Below are 16,551 nucleotides of genomic sequence, written 5' to 3' on the forward strand. Positions count from 1 at the left end.
CTGGGCAGAACAATGGGGGTGGAGACGCTCCTTCAGGTATACTGGGCCGAGGCTAGAGTTTTAAAGGTCAGCACCAACACTTTGAATTGTGCTCCGAAACGTACTGGGAGCCAATGTAGGTCTTTCAGGACCGGTGTTATATGGTCTTGGCGGCCACTCCCAGTCACCAGTCTAGCTAAAACAAACACCATTATATGTACTGCTGGATAAGTATTTACTGGTTCTATTTGTTTAGAAACCAATAAAAATTGTTAAAAACGAAAACAAAAAAACTCTGAGACTCTTGCTACTGCCTGATATTAATGCTTTGACTTTTCCCCTTGCTGCTTAAACAGTTGTTTTGGTTTCTTCAGTACCATTCCTTGTTGAATTTTAAACCACTTCAGGCATTTATAAAATTGAAAGGCAGGGTGTAAACAAAGCAAAGTGATGGTCTGTGATCTGTTAGTGGTTTCATAACAAGGTACTTTGGTTCACTTGGACGACCCTCTTTCTTTTACTCCACCTTGCATTTGTGAAAGACGACACACTACATGGGATTAGAGTTTTATTTATTTACTTAAAGAAAATACAAAACACCACATAGCAAACCCAGAAAATACCCATTCTATGGATAAGGACACAAAACTACTGTACACCTTGAGCTTGGCTAAATGACCTGGTTTTTGGTCTTGAGCGTTTAGTGCAAATTTCAACATACGTAATACTTTCCCACTTCTCTCCCATACTTGAAATGGTAATTTCCATGTGCTAAGTCAGGCTTCCTCACCCTCGGCCCTCCAGATGTTTTGAGACTACAATTCCCACCATCCCTGACCACTGGTCCTGCTAGCTAGGGATCATGGGAGTTGTAGGCCAAAAACATCTGAAGGGCCGAGGCTGAGGAAGCCCGTGCTAAGTACTTGGCCGCAAACACCAGCAGGTGCAGGTTGCAGAGGCGGAGAGTCCGTAGCCAACAGGTTACTTGGAGCCCCCTGCCTAATTTCATGCTGGAGGAGGGTGAGAGCCTGGAAGGAAAGAGAGAGCAGGGAGAGGAGGAAGGCAAAATGGAAGGATGGAGAGGAAGACCACCACAAGCAAGCAGTTAAGACCTCTGACAAGACCAATCTGCCCTTCTGCCTGCAACCCAGTGGGCAGGGAGAGAGAGAAGGGAGGTGAGAGGCTCTGCCCGCCCCCATTGACATGCGGCCCCCATCAGATTACCCTGAAGGGAATGTGGCCCTTGGCAGAATGTGGCCCTGATCTACAGGGTCTAAGCAACCTCGTGAGATTTGAATCTTGGTGGACTACGGAGACACCAACAGATTCAACACTTGCCTACTTTGACCAATAAAGGAAGATCAAGCAAACAACTTTAGGAGGAGTCCTTTCCAAGGATGCTTGATTATATGTCCCCGGTGAGCCTTTGACCTTGGTCTCAGGTATTATACAGTTGCCTTGGCACTGCTCCAGCTCTGCTTCCAACCAATCAGCGTACACATGGCTTGAATGGCTCAGGAAGCAGTCATTTTCTGTTCCCCTAGCAGAGGGGTTTGGTGAGAAGGCCTGCCTCCCACTTTGAAGTGGCCTGAGTTCATATTCCTGCAGGATAAGGCCTCTCTCACTACCCTTGGGCAATGTGTTTGCTACATCCTGCTGCCCATGTCACAGGGTAGCTCACACCATCTGACTTGCCGATGGGCATTGCCATTCATCTGATGTGTGTGCACTGCATCTTGTGATTGAATATGCAGTATGGGGCTTAACCTGCTCCCCCTATTTTATTCAATGACCTTGGTTAAACCCCTGGAGTGAAAGAAGCATTTTTAGACACAAGTCACAGGCAAGTTAAAGAATATCCATGGCCAAGGCATCAGATTGAGAGTCAGAGGAAGTGAAGAGCAAGCCTTGGACCACTTCCCTAGGTGGTGTTCTGGTGCAAATGCTGGGCCTAGCGTATGCCCACACAACAACGACCATGGTGAGACATAGAAAAGCCCCCACGGAAGCCATGAAGATGACGTGACTTCGGGGTCCAGCCAAAGCACCGGGAGAGAAGGCAAATGGGACCTCAGGAGTGCTTGTGGTTGGCTGTGCTTTGCTTTTCCCAGCTGCGTTCTCCTGGGGAAAGCCTGACGTTGACGAAGTACCTGCTGAACTGGTAGAAGTGTGCATGTTTGCTTCAGCAGTTGGGAGACCCACAGTTGACTGCCGTCCGGTACCTGCTGAACTGGTAGAAGTGTGCATGTTTGCTTCAGCAGTTGGGAGCCCCACAGTTGACTGCCGTCCGGTACCTGTGCTACTGGAGCTGCTCGGAACTGAAGTCAGTTGTTTGGAGGAAGCTCGGGATGTGGCAGATGCTGTGATCGGCTTAGTGCCTTTTGCCATGGAATCTGCAATAATAAAATTGCTTAGGGGGGAGCTGGATGGAGATGCCACCAAATCACGAGTTGATCCAGGGAACTCTTCCAGGCCTTTCCCAACAGTTGTGAGACTTCCCTCATATCTCTTTGGTCCAACAGAGGTTTGGGAAACCATAGTGCCACTTGCAAGGGTTTCGGGATTTAGGGTCGCTCTGGTCACCGTCACTGCTGGTTTGGGAGTGTAAGTAGCTGTGCTAAAAGTGACAGTGGTGTCAGGTGGACCCCCAGGGTGAGCTGATATGGGGACAGTAGCTCCCCAGTGTTTGTCAAACCCAGGTGTCACTTCTGTAGGAGTGTTCCGTGCATCCAGCTGCCTCATAACCTCCTGCACCCAGACTTCCTCTGGTCTCGCACATAATTTCTGATTCTTCTTATTGATAAATCTGGACAGAGAAAGAAAACAACAGTTAAAAGGGGCACAATCCAGCTCAGTTTAGCAGTTTTAAAACTCAGTGATCATCAACAGGACAGATTTAAGCACATCCTTTAGCATTTCTTAAGATATTCTTAAATATCTTTCCACATCCATTTCCATTTAACAAAAAAAAGGCTTTGCGAGTTGTGACGAATGTCCCCCTCTCTATTACTAAAATGCGACACAGGAATCCAGAGGTGAAGCCACACACACTCTTCTCCTGCCGCCTCCCAAATAAACCACTTCATTCTTGGGAGTTTATAAGTAAAGAGACTCTCCTTCCAGCTCACGTGGCCTGGTATCAAAGAAAAACTCTAGGCTGTTTGATAGAATAACCTCCTGCCACCAGTAAAGGGTCCCTCTTGGCCTGATTCCCCTTACTGTAAAAGTTTGCCCCTTTCCACGCTGGCAACATGTTGACACCACAGGTTATCTTTCTAAGCCTCCTCAGTGTTACTCTAAGACAGGGGTGGCCAACTCCCAAGAGACTGATCTACTCATAGAGTTAAAAACTGGGAATGATCTACCCCCTTTTGGGGGGTTCAGGTCAAAGCTGTTGAGTTTTTTTGAGGAAGGAAAGCCCTGTTTTGGGGGGTTTAGGTCAAACTTGTTGAGCTTCTTTTAGGAGGGAGGGAGACCCATTTTTGTTTAGAGCTTTAGGTCATAGTTCAGCTTTTTTTAGGGAGGAGGAAAATTTTTGGTGAGCTTTTTTTAGGGGTGCCAGTGATCTAGCAGTGATCCACCACAGACATCCAGTGATCTACTGGTAGATCACAATCTACCTGTTGGATGTGCCTGCTCTAAGACACAAACTTTCGCCTCTTTTCCTGAGGTAAGTTTTGTCCTCTAATGAGTTACCATTCTGTGAGTCCCGATACCTTGCTGGAAAAATAATGACGATACTTCTTGGCACAAAAGAGAAGAATTTTATTAACCTTAGAACATAGTTATTTATTTAAGGTTTCATATGTTTATAAGATACATTTCGGTTGTAGGTAATCTCTGTCAAACATTTAACATTGAGCCTTCCTGAACCTCATCTAGATCCCCACTATCCTGGCCTCTCAACTTTCTTCCTCACACCTACCCACTCCCTCTCCCTCTCAACTGACAAAACCGCTGCTCCCTCCTTTTAAACTGGGAACAGTCCCACCCCCACCAGAATGTTATGTCAGTCAGTCTGGAGGTGGATTAACTCTTTTCCAGCCAGGTAGGCTGCCAAGTATTCATCAACATTATGTTGCACATTTCTCCCTGGCATGAGTAGCAGAAATAAACCAAAGAGCTGCATTGAAGCTTGTCACCTTGTCACCTCTGCATGCACCCTAAGAAGCCACTGTCCTCCCTGCTTTACTGTTCCCTCTCCTTCCCTCTTTTCCCTCTGTAGTCTCAGCTTGTGTCATGTTTTATATTATATACTGTTTGAGGTGGAGCCCTGACTTCTCATTGCTAATACCTGGGGCACCATGCAAATTGATAGTACTATATATAATATACTCATAGTAATAAATGAATTTACTCTATAGAAGTCAGGGAGGGAAGGGTCAAACAAAAGACTGCATCACTACAGCCATTGCTTTTTGCCATAATAACAACATCAATGCATTTTAAGCCTGTTCCAGCCCTTTTTAGTTCCTGAAATCAGTTTAATCATTTATGACCTCCTTAAAGAGCTTTGGATAGGTAGAAAGAAAACTGGAAGAAACACGTCTCCTGTGACAACTGCATTTAACTTCCATCTCAATGAAAAGAAAACTGGATTGTATAATAACTGGCATAGCATTAATGGCACAAGGCACTTACATCACCAAAGTCTTCGTCCCACATGTCCTTTTTGTATAATTTTGCAGTCTGATCAGCTCAATCGGTTTGCGTAAATAACCTCTGCATTCGTTTGCACAGCCTTTTGCTACTTCCGGTTCTCCTGCAGCAAGAAAACAGCACATCGATCACTGTCTGTTTATTTGTATGCCACTTTCCCAGGAAACTGTGCCCCAAAAGGCTCACAACATATCAAACGAACAATAAGCATTACTGTTCAAAAACATTAGAAAGGATTAGTTACAGGTAGGTAGCCGTGTTGGTCTGAGTCGAAGCAAAATAAAACAATTCCTTCAGTAGCACCTTAAAGACCAACTAAGTTTTTATTTTGGTATGAGCTTTCATGCATCTGACGAAGTGTGCATGCACACGAAAGCTCATACCAAAATAAAAACTTAGTTGGTCTTTAAGGTGCTACTGAAGGAATTTTTTTATTTTGATTAGAAAGGATTGTAAGTCACAATGTCAATAAATAGAAAAAAGGCATCGGTCCATACAGATTTATGGAAATAAATCTGGTAAGCTTACTTTATGCTTTCTGACCCCTGTTGAAGATCTTCCCTTTTCCACAAGCTTTTTAAATAGAGATTTTATCCCACTCTGAATCAGTAATGGAAGTGTTTTTATGTACATTTTTATTGTTGATGCTTTCATTGTTCAATTGCTTTTGGATGTTTTATATATTATATTTATTATCCTCCCTCCCCCACCTTTCCTGCAAATAACTCAAGGTGGTGTACCCGGCTCCCCCCCCCTTTTATCCTTACAACAACCCTGTGAGGTAGGTTAGGCTCAGATGCAGCAACTGGTCACCCAGTGAGTTTCATGGCTGAACCTTGGCCTCCAGGTCCTGGTCAGACACTCTAACCACTATGCAACACTGGCTGTCATGGGATTTATAAATGAAATGAATGAATGAATGTTTTCAAAGGCTCCACTGCTTTCAGGGCAGGATGCCCACACATCTACCGGTATGTGGTCTATTGCTTAAAGTTCTAGCATGTTTAATTCAGATGTAGTAGTAAACTATGGCCTGATCAAACTAGGAAGTGAAGGAGGAAATCAGTGTGGATGGCAAGAGAAGATTTTTGCAGCTGATTTTATCGTTTTTAGCTCATTTTAGTTTCATTGCATTGAGTCTCTTGTACACTGCTTAGAGGCGACTGTTGTAAATTGTTATACAAATTGTCAGAACGATAAATAAAGTTTAGGAAGCACCCAAGCCCAAGGCTTCAGATGGCCAAACTATACTTTGCCATGCCACGTTTCCAATTTCAAACCAGAGAACGATTATATAATTGTTTCCATATTCAAAACAGCTGCAGGTTGCGCAACTCTCTTGAATTCTTGTTGTAGCAAATGTGCCTTGAATTCTGGTGCATTAGGAAAAAGGATCATGTGAGAAAGATGACGATTTGCCAGCATAGACTGTGATTGCCCAACTCTTTCCTCTTTGATGAGCAATCTCATTATTTTATTTTTAAAAATGAGTAGCTGTGCCTGTTAGCACCACTGAGCCAACCCAGATGTCAGGCTAACAAAAGAAATGGCCGTGACTTCTGAGATACACATCAGCAGCTAACCTTGCAGAGGACTCTTGTGCCCCTATGGAGCAGAAGCAGGAAGCACTGCTTGCTATTTCTGTGATATTTAGAGGCACCTGGCTGAGGTCTGTCATATTCACAGACTCTCTGTGAGAGAAGAGCAGGCATCGTGTTCTCATAATGGGGAAAGGAGTTTCAAAGTGCCTTCACAGTGTTCAATTCAACCTTTTCCTCTCTCAGGGCAAACTGGGAGGAAATGATTCTGCAGATTTTCAGATGATTTATTGCATCACATAAAGAGCTGGAAAGGGGCTTAGAGACAGAGCCAGCCTTATGATTAGGCAAACTGAGGCATCCGCCTCAGGTGGAGGTGGAATCCTGAGACAGCAAATCCTGCCCCTGTGCCTGCCTACTGCCACACCATGCTGCCCGCTGCTGCAGAAACAAGAAGCAACAGTTGCATGGGACTCTGAGCTCCTGCTGCTGCCGCTGCTTCTCCACTGTCTCTGGCAGTGGGGATGGGAGACACTCAGGGTGGTGCTGGAGTACCGCAGTGTCTCAAGGCAGTGTCTATAATGCAGGATGCAGCCCCCCCCCCTCCAGCCTCTCCTTAACCTTCATCCAATTTTGTGGGTGCCAAAGTGTCCCCTCAGCACTCTTATTATTGTGCAATTCACATAGAAACAGACCTGCCAGGAAGTTGTTCTAGTAGGACATTGTCACCAATTGTCACCCATACAAGGTCCCCACATTTTAGCTACCTAAAATGTCCTTGAAATGCATCGAATTTTGCCATTAGGGTGTTTTCATTACCCCAAACAATGTTAACATGTTTTCATAGTACTGTAAAATGTTCAGGGGCAAGTCCGCAAAGAGCACTGAGGTCAAACAAGCTTGACAAAGGAATAAACTTTGCAGCCACATCTCCAAGGACCCATTGTTGCCTTTGGTGAAACTGTTTCCACTCATTTTACAAAGAGCAAGGCAGCTTATGGTTGCAGAGGAAGTGTCAACAGCAGGCATCCCCAAACTTCGGCCCTCCAGATGTTTTGGACTACAATTCCCATCTTCCCCGACCACTGGTCCTGTTAGCTAGGGATCATGGGAGTTGTAGGCCAAAACATCTGGAGGGCCACAGTTTGGGGATGCCTGGTCAACAGGTTGGCACACACAGGGAGATAAAAGGCAAGATTGCCCAGCACAGACACATTTTCAATGGAATTCTGAGGCATGAACAGCCAATTATAATCTGCTTGAAGAATTAGTAGTACAGATCTAAGAGCTGACACTCACTGTGAGATCACGGTTGCCAGTTTTTCAACCATGTCCTGGATTGCCACTGACAGCAGTTTGGTTTTTAGCCATTGATTAGCAACATTTATCTAGCTGCAGGAGACGCACCCCCCTCCTGCACCTTAAGCCACCATAAAGTAGGGTCGGTTGGAGAAATTACATCCCTCTGTGACTAGGAGAGTGGATTCATGCACCCTAGGTTATGATGTCCTTTGGAGGGGCAGCATTCCTGTTGAGATACAACAGGCAACTGATATCTGTATTCCCCAGAAACAATTGAAGGTTTTTGTTTGTTTGTTTGTTTCGACAGGCTTCTCCAGCTGGATGAAGAGGAATCTGCCTTCTGTGTTGTTTTTAAATATATACTCAGCTGTTTTTCTACTGCTTACAATATTCTCTTAGCTGTTTTTAAGAATGTGCCTGCAAATCACCTTGGGACAGAGATACACAAAGTGATGCACAGATTATGAAATAATAACTGCAATAAACTGAACATGTTCATCTGGAACAGTGCAGGTATTATCGTAAGGCAGAGGTTGAAAGGAACGGCAGGACTGTTTGCCGTCTGGAGGGTGGGGTGCTTTATCAGGGTCTTCGTCTGTAGCTCCTGGACTGACCACATAGGACTGAGCTTCTGGGTTATCGATTAATCTGGAACATACACCTCTCGGAAAGAGTTTCAGCTACTTGGGAAATACGCACCTATATGGCTCTGGGGAATTGCACAAGGGGAGATAGGCAAGAACAGCCAAGATTGCCCCACCTTGATCTTGGGAGATACTGCAAGGCTTTAACCTACCGGGTAAATGCAAACTGGGTGTAGAATGCTAATTTCCCCACAACACAAAGTGCCTGCAGTGGGGTTGTGAATAGCTGGAGGCATGAATATTCTGCAGATTCACCCTTGTGGAATCTGGTCTCTGCCTTCAAGGGATTTATTCAGCAATCAGTGATCCCAGCTAGATTTGGCTTTTGCACAACAGTTGTTTAGGGCCCCATTCAAGACGACTGTGTGATATCCAGCTCATAAGGAATGGGTAATTTATTGTTATTTATATAATGCTCACAGAAGTGGTTAAACAGCAGCTCTCGGAAGAGATCACAATCTAAATGGGTGAAAGCACAGGGGAAAAGGGAAACAGAGTCTCTCCCCCCCCCACTTCTTAAATTTGCATGCCAACCCAAGAGAATGTACACAGAACCCTGCTGGATCAAGCCAGTGGCCCAGATCCTGTTCTCACAGTGGCCAACCAGATGCCTGTGGGAAACCCACAAGCAGGACCCAAGCACAAGAGCATGTGCCACTCCTGTGGCTTCCAGCAACTGGTATTCAGAAGCATTGATGCCTCTGACCATGGATGTTTCGTAAGCCACCTTGATACATTTGAAAAATGTGTTTTGTAAATATTTAAATAAAAAAATCAATTTGAATAACAATATCCTAGGAAATCCTTTTCTTTAAACTATATTTTTATCCAGAAAATTGTCATGTTTTACAAGCAGCAAAGTTTGTTGTTGTTGTTTTTTAAAAAGAACCAACATAATTGTGATACAAACTGGCACACTGAAGTGCCAGAAGAGACAAATATAATCTTATCTGGACCCTGGAAAGATGTGTTTATCCCTGGACAATTCCCTTCCCCCCCGAAGGCGCCAGTTGGGTTTCCTGTGCACACCTAAAATAAACTCAGCCAGCATCTTTAGCTAGTTAGGGGAACAGAAGTTGAGCAGCAAGCCTGATGGAAGTGAGGCGAAAAATAGGAGGGAGAAGGGAAGACAAAGGGCTCAGTTTACCTCCCCTCCTCAAACTGCAACAGCAAGCCCTTGCAGAGTTTGAAAGGGCCTGGGGATCTGACCTCAGAGGGTGCCTCTGCCTTCCAAAAAACAACAGAGGAGAAATTGGATTCACTGTAACTGGTAAAAGAGGGTCACCCACTTTCCCTGCCTAGTGTGACCTTTGGCTGAAGTTGAATAAAATGTATGGAGGGGAGTGTCCTGTCCTAGCTAGATCCTGAGCCACAGAGGAACTTCCATATAAACAGAGCTGCTATGGACGCAGAGAGCAGCAACACCCAAGGCCAGTCCGAGGTCCAGTCTCAGGCAAACAGTGGTTCAAGCAAGGGATCAGGAAAGATGCAAGTCGAAGGTCTCATTCCACACAAGTAGAGGGCTAGGTACAAGGCAAAAAGCAGCTCTTCCCACCTAATACTGGGGCTTTTCAGCTGGAGCATGCTGGAACCACACCCAGCTGAATCCCATTAGTTGTTGTCAAAGGGGAGGACCTTAGTCGTGACTCCTTTGATGAAGTCTGGTCCTTCTCCTTCGGGGGTGGGTTTGCACCCACCGTTTAAGGTGCTGTCACTCACACAGCCTCAAAGCCTCAGGTTTTGAGGTCAAACTCTTCCACTACACAGGATGCCCACCTAGCACCCAAGTCCTAACTTGTCCTTCTCCACAGATCTCGTTGGGTCCTGGGCTTCACTAGGTAGTGGGAGCTCCACACTGGCCTCTGATTGTGGACTCCTGCAGATGAGGCATGACAGGCAGGAAAGTGGATGGTTGAGCAATCCTGGTTCAGTTTAATTGCCTGTTCTTAATCCTCCCCAGTCCAAGACAACTCCCTGCTGATTTCTGTGAGAAATAGCATCCTGCAGTGGCCCTGATGACAGGAAGAACTTGTGGATAAAGGCTGCCAATTGTTTCTCACTACTAAAAGTTATATTTTGATGCAGCGTGGGGAACAGAGACCAAAGCCATACAGTATTTCAAAACTTTTAAGTTTTGTTTTTGTTTTGTTTTGTTTTTTTGCAAGAGATGCCTGGCTCAATATGCACAGAGTAACCAAGTTTGCTGGCGAACTCAAGTGTTTTTGATGAAAGCATCTTTCACTCATTTGCTTCTACTTCATACAGTCGCACACAACAGCAAACAAATAGGCTGAATAACTAGTCTGAGGTCTGCAAATACACATACGGTCAAACATGCACACAAATACTTTTTAGATATGCACTAGGAAGCGTGAGACCCTTCATCCCAGTTCATGCAGACAAATGGTAGCATAGCAGACTTTAAATTAAATCACACTGAGGACTCTGCTAGTCAGCATCCTGATCTGCTCGCACAAAGCTTACACAGAGGCTAGACTATGTACGAGAATTGGGCAGTTATAGGACAATGAGCATTCATCCCAATTGGCTTGTGGGTGCTTATATGTCTTCCCATTTATCATTAGATCCCCCCACACTTTTCAGTACAATTCCCTGTTACTTTCCTGTCACTTTCCTAACCACTAAAAGTATGGGGGGGGCTTTTTATTTCATTTTAAGAAAGTGGGTTTGTTGTGCAAAAAGAATGGAGGCACCATTCTTCATGTTTCACATCTTACTCCACAGATCCTGTGGTTTTGGCTAGCCTACCACAAAGCACAATGGGTGAGTTCTGGTGGCATGTTAAAAACCACTGAATCAAGTCTCAAGGGTGCTAGATGTGAACAGCTGCTCTCAGGGGGAAGCCTCACCATGTGGCTACACTTAGAATCATAGAGTTGGAAGGTACCCCAAGGGTCTTCTAGCCCAACCCCACTTCAAAAAGGACCCACCCTACCAAATGGTCTGGTGAATCAGGGGCTCTGAGAAATTATCTGCCCTGTTATTCTTAGTTTTAATTTTCATCAGAGTGGTTTAATAATCAATTCCTCTTCACAGGAAACTCTGGGAATGGTAGCTCTGTGAGGGTCTCCTAAAAACACTCAGCATCCTTAACAAACTACAGCTCCCATAATTCTTTGGCAGAAGCCATGACTGGTTAAAGTGGTATCGCTGCAGTTGAAATGTATGTTGTGAATGCGGCCTTAATCTGGCTTGTGTCCCTTGAACACAAGTGGACCAGCAAGTCTGTTCCATCTGATAACCATGTGGCTATTTTAAGCAATTTTCACATACACACACCTAATTTTAATTTATTTTTTATTTATTCAATTTCTATACTGCCCTTCCTCCCAAAGGAACCCAGAGTGACAAACAAGTAAAAGCAATAAAAAACACCTTAATAACATTAAAAACTCCAACACAGATACTGTATCTTTCAAGCACCTAGAAAGGATTTTTGAACAGAAAGGCAAAAAGAGCTTGAAAGCCCCCGAACCACCTTGTAAAGAAATGAAACTAAGGGGTTCCGGTTTCCGCCGGCAGGAATGGCGGACCTGTTTTCCATCCCTCTGACCTTCGTAAGGAATTTGGCGGTTGCTAGGGGAGTAAATGGCAACCCCCTACCCTCTCCGGGGGTTACGGAGAGGGGCCGCTGGCCCGCGATGCCCCCAGACCCACTCCGACTGTTTATGGAGTGGGGGGAGCTTGGGCTGAAAAGCACTTACGAGGGCCAGGACTCCCGGACGCTAATCTGCATGGCGGGGATTTCCATGGTTAAAGAAGATAATTAAGCTTAAATCTATGGACATACTTCAGAAGGAGGGGAAGAAGCGCTGTTTACTGCTGAGAAATTTATGCTGCTGAGGGAGAGGAGTCAAAGGCTGTATTTCATCTGGAAGAAGGATTGATGGGGACGGAGCGATAAGGGAAGTGAGTTTTTTTTTATTTTTCTTCATATGTGTTACCTCGTACCTTCCCAGACGCGATGTCCTGGCTTGTTTGGAGTGAAAGAGAAGCAAAAGACTGTGTGAGTTGAACTTTATAAACTGTTGTTACTGAGCATATTTTTTAAAGATGTGGAGTTGCCGATGAGAAAAGCCCCCCTCTAGTTGGACGGAAGGAGTGCTTGGACGCGTTCGGAGGATTTATGAGCTGTGACGCACTTTGAATTGGAGCAGCGACCTGAAGCTAAGTTCAGCTATAGGGCAAGGAGATCCATTAATTTACCAAGAGTCTATGGTTTGATGTTTGGGTCTTCTGCCTGGAAAAGCTGTAAATTTTACAACAAAGATCGTTAATCTACATGGTTATGAGAGAAAACGAAAGTGATTTGAGCTTTTTAAGATGGCGCTGCTTCGTGTTGACGCAACAGGGAGCTCCAGACCAAGAAGATTTATGGGGAGGCTGGACTGATTAACTCACACAGGAGAAAGAACATTTGTGAAACCTTGTTTGATATTTATCTCAGCAGCTGGGAAACAATCGGTTGAAAATGGAAAACATCTATGTGACTGTAAGGGAAAGATTTGGATTATTATGAACTCGGAGAGACGATTTGAACTTTAGAAAAAAGACGGCAGTGGACGGTTGCGAGGAATCCCCAATTTCTTGAAGCATGGGAACTCAAAAAAAAATCTTTTTAGATGATTTGGCATAACATTCGGTTTGATTGATATATATGTGTATAATTTGAAATAATGAATGTGATATAATTGGTTTTAATTGGAAAATTAATAAAAAATATATTAAAAAAAAGTAAAGAAATGAAACTAAAACCAGGATGTTAGCACAAACAAGCCACAACCTGAGAAGTTCACATACATGTAGTCCAATCTAGACATGTGATCCAATGTGAGCCATCGGATGAAGACCAGAGAGGTTTGCTTCCAATTCTGGAGCGAACCCAACTCCTCTCCCATTCCTAACTACAATTCCCATCAGCCTCAGGTCAGCTGGGCCCTCGGATGCTGGAGTTAACAGTACCATGGCTGCACTGGCTGCAGCTCCTGGGAAGTGTAATACAAAACACCTGTAAGGCTGGTAAAAGCTTCTCTTACCCCTAGAATACAGGGTAAGGAAAGCTGAGCCCTCTCCCCTTCCCCCACCAGGGCTCCTCTTCTTACATCAGCTCAGGCACTGTTCTCCTCAGTCAGCCCATTTCCAGAATCAGAGGTGGTTGTGAGAAAAGCACCTGAGGCGATGGAACAAAGGGTGCAAAGGTGTGTGAGAGAGTTCAGCACCCCTCGCCCAAGCACCTCTTTCTATGCTAAAATCAAAATCCTTGGTATTTGCAGATGTTCACACACTTTTAAGTTAGTCAAAACAAAAACAAAAATCCTTCCGGTAGCACCTTAGAGACCAACTAAGTTTGTCATAGGTATGAGCTTTCGTGTGCATGCACACTTCTTCAGATACCTGAAAGCTCATACCTATGACAAGCTTAGTTGGTCTCTAAGGTGCTACTGAAGGATTTTTTTTTATTTTTGTTTTGACTACATCAGACCAACACGGCTACCTACCTGCTTAAACTACTTTTAAATTAGGTATGTCCTTCTGAGGTGGGGGCTAATGAATGAACGATGAAAGGGGATCTGGCAAGTCCCAAAGAGACTGAAAGGAAAAACACCCACCATCCATTACTCAGTGGTTTGGAGATCGCATTGCCCTTTCTACATCTAAGCATATATCTTTATAATCATTAGTCTCATTTGGATATCATTGGGATTAATGGATTTTTCTTATTTTTAATGTGAGCGAACAATGTCCACCCCCCCTTTTTTAATTTACAAAATCCAGCATCTTACCCATCACCTTGACATAAGAGCATAAGACAAGTCTGCTGGATCAGGCCAATGACCCATCTCTTCACACAGTGACCAACCAGATCCTTATTGGAAGCCTGCAAACTGGACATGAGCGCAACAGCACTCTGCCCACCTGATATTCCCAGGAACTAATGTCCAGAATCATGAGGCCTCTGGCAGTGGGAGTAGAGCTTCGCCATCATGCCTAGTAGCCATTGGTAGCCTTGCCCTCCATGAATTTGTCCAATCCTCTTTTAAAGCCATCCAAGTTGGTAGCCATCATTGCCTCCATAGCTTAAATATGCTGTGGTTGAAGAAGGAATTTCTTTTGTTTATCCTGAATCTCCCACATTCAGCTTCATTGTACATCCACCAGTTTGAGCATTACGAGAGATGGAGGAAAACTTTTCTCTGTGCACCTTCTCAGTGCCATGTTATGAACTTCTATCAAGTTGCCAATTGCTTGCCTTTTCTCTAATCTAAAAAGTCTCAAACCCTTGTGCTTGAATGGAGTGGGGTGAACATAGTTGAGCCCACTGCATCTGCTTTCACACTGGCCTGTTTGGAAATACAAGAGAGAAAATGTGCCACGTTGCCTACACAGTTAGAGCAGGGGAAACAGAAACAAAAAACACTCAGGCACCCTTCACCTAGATGGCTGGCAAGGACAAAAGCAGTGGGGTGACTCACAAGTGTATGGCCCTTTCTAAAAATTAATAAATTGATGTGCTGGTTGTTCAATTACCATGCTCCCAAGCACCTTAAAGGTAACTCAGGATTGCCACCTTTTTAATTGCCATTGCTCCTGTGCCTTAAAAAGCAAATTCAACAGAAATTCAGCAGGTGGTGATTTTTCTGATAGGGAAATAAGAAGTGTTGGTGTGAAAGCTTCAGCAGTGGACCACTGTTAAAGAGAGAGGAGCAATGCTGGGGGCCAGATTGGGTGGTAGTTACCCTTCCCCATGTTGCCCTACAACTCCCATCAGCAGCCCCCAAACACCTGGAAGGCAGCAGGTTGGCAAGAGCTGCCAGTGCTTCTCAATACAGGCTGGAGCCCCTTATCACTGTTATATTATTATTATTATTATTATTATTATTATTATTATTATTATTATTACTCATTGTTATCATGTATTCTTATACTGTATCATTCTTGTTTTGAAAACATTCGTCTTTAGGTGAGCCTACTCAGATGTTTAGAAAGCTGAGTTTCTGCGAGTTTTAATCTGTCTTTAGTCTACTGTTATGTTGATTTTTCAAAAGTCTTAAGTCACTGTTGTTAATTTTTCTTATTGATAATTTAATTATTATTATTATTTTTGAAACCACTTTGAGGATTTTGAGCTTTCTTTCTTTTACAATCAAGCAGTGTAAAAATTTTATGCAATAAAATATATATCACTTTGGGGGCATAATAACAACAACAATGGTTTATTTGTATATCACTTTTTGGCCCCTCAATGTGCTGGACAGAAGATTAATACAAGTGTGCAGTCACTCAAAGCCAGGTAAAAGAACAAATAACCAGTGCCCTCTTCTATCCAACTATTGGGGAGGCTTTTACAGTTTTATTTTACAAAACAACGCAACGGGTCCATTGAATAAGAAGAAAAGTAAGCTCAGCACCAAACAACCAGCCAATCGATTAAAAAGCAGCCGATCTAAAACTTGTTTTGGTAAACCGCTGGAGGCTTTTCCTTACGATCAAGCGGAATATACATTTCATGAACTGAATAACCAATAGATAAAACGGCTCCAGTGTGAGCAGTGAAAAAGCCACCGTTTTGCCCACTTCCTCGAGAGGAAACTCCCGTGTGTTCCATGGGACCCCCTGCACAGGTTGCTGGGGACTCTCCCTTTCTCTCGCTCTCGCTCTCTCCCCGTTGGGGTCTCACCTGCCACCTGGACGGGCCACGTCGAGGCGATGGCCGCTGCCGCCGCCACCCAGCCCAGCGCCAGCAGCAGAGGGTCCGGCATGCTCCTGCCCGGCGGCTGAGGCGGGCGCTCCTAAGCCCGGCTCTCCGCGAGCCTCGCTCTCCAATGCGCACCTCGCAGAACGATCAGCAGCAGCGCCATTCCCAGATTCCGCGCCTCCTTCCTTCCTCCCTTCCCTCCTTCTCCCCTCCCTTCCCGAGGGCGGCACGCCTCCCTTGGCAGCCCGAATCCGACCTCTGGGAAAATCCAGGCGATTCTCTTGGGGATGGTTGATTGGCTTGGCAGTAGCTACGGCAGTCACGTTCCCTGCTCGGCCCCTCGGCCCCTCTTCGGGGTTTGCCCGGTACTTTTTGGAAAGACGTGTCCAAGATAGGGGGCGCGGGGCGCGCGAGAAACCTTGCTAGAAAGGGATTGGAATAGAACCAGATAGATCCATCAAAATCTGAATGTAGATACGTGTGTTCATAAAGACCCAGAAACAGCAATGCTTTGAGACAAACGGGACCAGTCCCATAACATGATGTTCTGTTAAGTGCTCATGTTCAAGTGTTTCAGCCAATCAGGCCCTCTCTCGTGGCCGGGGGGCTCCATTGCAGTAAACCAACAGAGTCAATTTCCGTTTATATAAGATCTACCATAGGTGGCACAGACCTAGGTTCAATTACCACGCATGCCTTCAAGTCCTGGCGC

At 44.8% G+C, this 16,551-nt stretch overlaps 1 protein-coding gene across 1 annotated transcript; it reads right to left on the bottom strand.

Annotated features, from left to right (window-relative positions):
• Positions 1-534: 534 nt before the first annotated feature.
• LOC118087808 (uncharacterized) lies at positions 535-16,203 on the bottom strand. The gene is made up of 3 exons (XM_035120815.3): positions 15,822-16,203; positions 4,621-4,741; positions 535-2,785 (listed from the first exon to the last, which is right to left on the bottom strand). Exons 1-3 carry the CDS (start codon positions 15,901-15,903, stop codon positions 1,828-1,830), a joined length of 1,161 nt encoding a protein of 386 aa, XP_034976706.3. The 5' UTR covers positions 15,904-16,203; the 3' UTR covers positions 535-1,827.
• Between the last annotated feature and the right edge of the window lie 348 nt (positions 16,204-16,551).

This window comes from Zootoca vivipara, chromosome 6, assembly GCF_965207765.1.
Source record: "Zootoca vivipara chromosome 6, rZooViv2.hap1.1, whole genome shotgun sequence".
Taxonomy (NCBI): Eukaryota; Metazoa; Chordata; class Lepidosauria; order Squamata; family Lacertidae; genus Zootoca; species Zootoca vivipara.

Excerpts from the sequence above, each read along its gene's own strand:
- LOC118087808 (XM_035120815.3), bottom strand. The coding sequence starts at position 15,903 with ATGCCGGACCCTCTGCTGCTGGCGCTGGGCTGGGTGGCGGCGGCAGCG. Across the intron at positions 4,742-15,821 it reads GTGGCCCGTCCAGGTGGCAG|GAGAACCGGAAGTAGCAAAA; the intron begins GTGAGACCCCAA and ends TTCTTGCTGCAG. Across the intron at positions 2,786-4,620 it reads GGGACGAAGACTTTGGTGAT|ATTTATCAATAAGAAGAATC; the intron begins GTAAGTGCCTTG and ends TTCTCTGTCCAG.